We start from the raw sequence: 5,941 nt of genomic DNA, 5'->3' as shown, positions 1-5,941 counted from the left end.
CAACACTCCATTCTACAAAGTCACCAGCATGCATTCTTCCACAAATATATCACCGTAACAAATACATGAGCCAATCTGTTCATTCCTTGATTACTAAAATATTTCCTTGCTTAGTAAATAACAAAAAAATTAAACATGGTGCAATGTAGTATTACGCAACTACCCAACAAAGCATTGAAATTATAATTTCATACTCTTTATTATCCAAATGACAATTTTTCCATTCAATTAAATCATTCTAACTATATTCATTAGTATTATTCAAATTATTGATATTTTTATTCAAATTACAACGAGCACGAGATTCCGTGCGTGCACGGAGCGGAGAACCCTAGTAATATTAAGAATAAACTCATTTATAGTATTTGGTTAACCCCAAGGAGGAGTTATTCCATGCCCTTGGGACATGCTTGAGAACGAATCTAGACCACACTTTTGAATGAGTCTTACACACTTGGGATTGGACCTCACACATTTGTGTGGTTCAGGTTCATGCTCAAATCATGCCCCAGGGCATTGATAGTCAATGCATGATACTAATTAGAAGTTGGCTCCCTTAGAAGGATTTAGATTCGAAACTTCTACCGCGTGCAATCAACTTCTTTTGAGTTAGTTCATACAGAACTTTACTCTTCGATCTTTTAAATGGGACCTTCACTACCATACAATGAGATTAGTCTTTCAAGATTAGTCAAGGGGGTGCGTAGGCTGCTCAGATACCTTGTTATCAAAAGAACTCATTTATTTGTTCATCTAGAGAAAAAGAAGACTTTGCAAACGAGGACTTGGTAACATCACCGGTCAACGGACTCGGCTTTTTTTTGACCCTTCCTCACATTGAGTGAAGGTGACCCCAAACAACAATCAATTTCCACACCCTCATATAGTCTTTCTCTCTCTCTCTTTTTTCTTTCTTCTTTTTTATTTCATTTGTATCCATTTTGTAAAGTTAGTAGGTAAAGTTGGTGCATTTTCCATTTTACTCGTAAAAGTATATTCCATTTTAAAAAGTTAGTGAGTAAAGGTGTATTGATAATATCTTCATAGAAGGTAAGTATGAAATAAGCAAAGGTTTTGTTGATGTAAAGGTGTAAAAATGATATCTCCTTAATAAGTTGGAGTTACAAAACTGAACACTTAAAAAAGAACGGAGGGAGTATTTCAAGACCAAAATATTTCATCTCATAATTCAGGAATGGACCAAAATTACCTATCACCTACACAGAAGCACATGTACATTGCAAGCTCAACGGAAAACAAGTTGGGATTCAGGCTTTGTTTGTTTAGGCGTAAAACGTTTTCCGGTACAGTACTCACTGCTCAATTTTTCGATCGTGAGTCTTGACCTACGTTCAATTTCCTTATTCTCAAATCTCTCTCTCTCTCTCCGTCTCTCTCTCATTTCCACCTTTTAAGCCCCCATCTATCTCTCTCTTATTCCAAATCCTTGGTGTGGGCTTCAGGAGGTCTACAAAGGCTGCCAATCCCAAGCCTTGACTTCTAGCATGCCTTTCCCTTTCACACATTGGTTCTTACATGGGCCGATTTCCTCCGTAGTCTTTCTCCTTTTCTTCCCAGTTTCCATAACCCACTGATCAGAAACGATCGAGATCTACTAGCTAGTAATGGCTAAACCAAGTCTGCCTTTGATCATGTCATTTGCTATTAGTATCACCGTCTTCATCTATTCTGCACAGTTGAACAACGCCCAATCACTCAAGTACCAACAAGTTGCCAATTTATCCACTACATGGATCAACAACCCAACAATTAACACCTTCTCATTTGAGGAGTTAGAAAATAAAAAATATCCGGTCCTTTCTCCGGTCCTTTCCCTATCCAATACCTCACACTTCATTTCCGGCTTCTATTGCTTTTCCAATGGAACTTCATGTTTCTTTGGTATCGTCATGTTTGCAAGTATGTACGATTCCCGAACATCGACCTCTATAAGCGGCCCCCAGCTAGTCTGGTCTGCTAACAGGGATCGTCCGCTGATGGAGATATGGTATGGTCTACCAACACGGGAGGAAAATCCGTCACAGGCTTAAGATTCACTGAAGTCGGAAACCTTGTGCTTTTTGATCGAAACAAGGCGACGGTTTGGCAGTCTTTTGATCACCCCACCAACTGCTTACTTCTCGGGCAAAAGTTGGTGACCGGGCAAAAGCTGATAGCCAGCACATCAGCCTCAGACTTCAGCCGAGGCTTGTTTTCTCTTTCTATTGATGGTTTTTTGGTCGGCTACTTGGAAGTTAATCCACCGTTGGTCTATTATAAATCCCTTTTAGCAGGATATGAAAATTTCACTAGTTTGAGGGAAGCGTATGTTGTTTTTGAGAACGGAAGCTTCAATGGTCAAAATGTCCCTCTTGGGTCAACAGCTCAGTTCATGAGGCTGGAACCCGACGGGCATTTGAAGGTTTACGAATGGGGAAGATTCGAATTGATCAGGTCCGTGGCGGATTTGCTCACGTCAAGTATCGGTCACTGCGGGCATCCAATGGCCTGTGGCAGATATGGCATATGTTCTTCCAACGGGCAGTGCAGTTGTTTTGAGAGATCCAGCAATGTAACAGGGAAATTCAAGCAAATAAGTTATAAGCAACCCAACCTCGGATGCTCCCTTGTTACACCCATTTCTTGCAATTATTCTCAGTATCATAGTCTTTTGGAGCTTAAGAATATTGGTTACTTTAACTTAAGGTACAACGATAATCAGTTGGATGAGAAAACAGGATTGGAGGATTGCAAGAGCGCTTGTTTGAGAAATTGTTCGTGCAAAGCCGCTTTATTCTATTATGCCCCATGGAGAGGTTGCTTGTTACTGTTTGAAGTTTTTTCTCTTATAAACAATGAGCGAAGATCCAACAGCAGCTCTGTATTTCTTAAAATACAGAATTCTCCAACCAAACAGTCATTGCCGCCAATAGATTTTCCTCAAAAGAAATCAAGGAGTGGCACAATCATCCTGGGATCTAGTCTTGGGGCTTTGTTTGGTGTATGTCTTTTGGTTGGATCTTACATTTTCGTTTTCAAAATGAAAAGAGAACCAGAGGAACTTGATGATGAGTTTTCTATCGTAAAAGTACCCGGGATGCCTACACGATTCTCATACTATGATTTGAAAACTGCGACCGATGATTTCAACAAAAAGCTTGGAGAAGGAGGATTCGGCTCAGTCTTTCAAGGGACTTTAACTGATGGCACCAATGTAGCAGTGAAGCGTCTCAATGGTGTAAGTCAGATCAAGAAGTCATTCTTGGCTGAAGTTCAAACAATAGGCAGCATCCACCATGTCAATTTGGTAAGATTGATCGGATTTTGTACTGAAAACTCTAATAGGCTTCTAGTCTACGAGTACATGTCCAACGGGTCCTTGGATAGATGGATATTCAAAAGACATCAAGAGTTCACTCTTGGGTGGGAATCCAAAAAGAAAATCATCGCTGATATAGCCAAGGGACTAGCTTATCTCCATGATGAATGTCGACAGAAAATATACCACTTGGATATCAAACCCCAAAACATCCTCCTGGACGACAACTTTGTCACAAAAGTTTCCGATTTTGGATTGGCAAAACTAATTGACAAAGACCAAAGCCGAGTTGTAGCGACATTGGGGGAAACCCCAGGCTACATGGCTCCTGAATGGTTGAGCTCATTTATCACAGAGAAAGTAGATGTCTATAGCTTTGGGGTCGTGGTCTTAGAGATCTTGAGCGGACGGAGAAATTTGGATATGTCTCAGCCTGAGGAAGAGATGCATTTATTAGGTTTATTCGAAAGGAAAGGAGAAGAGGGGCAACTTTTGGATATGGTCGATAAATACAATGCTGATATGCAATTACATGGAGCAGAAGTGGTGGAGATGATGAAGCTTGCTGTGTGGTGTCTACAAAGTGATTACCGGAGGCGACCTTCAATGACAGTGGTGGTTCAGGTCTTGGAGGGCTTGGTTAGTGTCCAAGACAATTTGGACTATAACTTCATAAATGCTCCAGCAAGAAGAACAATGGCAACTACTGGTGAAGACATGGATGCTGTTGATGATGGCACTCCGTTACTAGCATCAGTTCTATCAGGACCAAGGTGAAGGCAAGTTTCTAGAAAATTGTTAAAATTTCATTCGAGTGTAAAGGAAGTTGGCAAAGTAATTGGTCCTATCAGAAGTTTCTTCTAAGTTGTAATTTCTTGTTACGAACATGTTATCCACTTGTTTTTATGCTCAGTTGTTTCCTATTTTTTTGGTGAACAATTTCAAACAATACTTGGACTTGGCCGTTACATGATTCATATATTTGTAAACCCATGATACATTCGGTGTTCTTACTGCCTGCTTTAAAATGTAGCAAACAAAATGAAGAGAATGAGAAAAGGCACCTTAAGTTTCTTGTAGAAGAGACCACCAAGGACGTGTACTTTCTTATCAAAGATGAAAGGATAGTCCCACTTGCTTTCCAATGTATTTTTATCGAAAATAGATCTAGAATAAAAATACATTGGAAAGCACGTGGGACTATCCTTTCATCTTTGATATAGAAAGTACATGTCCTTGGTAAGTGAGCGTTTCATGCACTTAAACTTGATATGAACAAGGCTTATGATAGAGTGGATTGGGGTTTTCTGATGGGATTTTGCGAGTTATGGGGTTTAGTCAGCAGTGAGTGGGCTGGATTCATCAGTGCATTTCTACAGTGTCCTTCTCAGTAATGGTTAATGGAAGGAAAGTCGTTCTTTTGTTCCAGCCTGTGGAATTCGTCAAGGGGATCCACTGTCACCGTATTTGTTCATTTTGGTAGCTCAAGCCTTTTCGGATGGTTTATCAGAATTTGCTTCTCATGATATTTGCCGAGGCATTGCTGTAAGTTCTCAATTTGCAGACACGAAGTGGGTACAAACACAAAGTAGGTTAGGATAAAAAATAGTGAATACAAGACACAGGATATATTAGGAAAACACTGAACTCTCGATTGGCCTTTACACTGGGGTAAGTCCTCCTTTTATAGGCGAAGTAAGGAGGCTGATTACATCATCAAACAGTACCTATACATAATTGGGCATTACTGTTTTGCTACAGTACCTATACATAGGTACATGCCATTTATTGCCGCAAACTTACCTACTTATTCAAACTAAAGTACATACAACTTTACCTAATAAACAGTATACCCCAATTATTCACCCTCTCCAGAAAAGCGGACAACACTACCTTTACTTTATTTCTCTTCACAACTTTATATTACATTACACACAAAAGAGACAGCTATCATGAGCACATGGTTGTTACTCTGAATCATCTGAACCACTTTCTCCAGAATAGTCTTCAGTTCTGTCAGTCAAGTAATATTGTTCCAAAAGATAGCAGATATTTTGGCGTCATTCTTCCGGATAAGTATCATTGAATTTCCAGTTTGCAGATTCATAATGGAGGAGAGATGAAGGAACTTCCGCAGGTGTCAATCCATTGAGTGAACACAGTGTTTGAGTCATGACAAGATAATTTCCACTGTCATTCTGGATGCTCTGAGACTCTTGATATGCAGAGAGAAATATAATGTGATACTCCTTCTGCCAAGTGATAGAACCATCTGGATTGGGAAGACATCTGTTATTGCGACTTGTCCAAAAAGAAAATTGGAGATCTCCGCCTGCACTGTTGGGGATTTGTCTGATCTTCTCTTGCCAGTAAGAAATGCTTCCGAAGAGCAAGAGAAATTTCAAAAAGAAATCTTCTGGAGGATGGACCTGATTGAACACCGCATATGCTAAATACACCAATACTGCTGATCTATTAAAACAGACACTTATAGTATACACATCGACTAAATACCATAAGAGGAGATAGGCTTCTTTTTTGAAATAAAAGACATTGTGGTAAGACACTTCAAACTGGGTGAGAAAGGGATAGACAGGATGGAAAGTTAAACCTTTTATGGGA

At 39.7% G+C, this 5,941-nt stretch overlaps 1 protein-coding gene across 1 annotated transcript; it reads left to right on the top strand.

Annotated features, from left to right (window-relative positions):
- The first annotated feature begins 1,998 nt into the window (after window positions 1-1,998).
- Window positions 1,999-4,431, top strand: LOC131330001 (probable receptor-like protein kinase At5g20050). Its single transcript, XM_058363456.1, has one exon. It carries the CDS (start codon window positions 2,006-2,008, stop codon window positions 4,094-4,096), a length of 2,091 nt encoding a protein of 696 aa, XP_058219439.1. The 5' UTR covers window positions 1,999-2,005; the 3' UTR covers window positions 4,097-4,431.
- Window positions 4,432-5,941: the final 1,510 nt, after the last annotated feature.

The sequence above is a fragment of the Rhododendron vialii genome, chromosome 6a (genome assembly GCF_030253575.1).
Source record: "Rhododendron vialii isolate Sample 1 chromosome 6a, ASM3025357v1".
Lineage (NCBI taxonomy): Eukaryota > Viridiplantae > Streptophyta > Magnoliopsida > Ericales > Ericaceae > Rhododendron > Rhododendron vialii.
The sequence above is the reverse complement of the archived record's forward strand: the minus strand, read 5'-3'. Positions and strand labels throughout refer to the sequence as shown.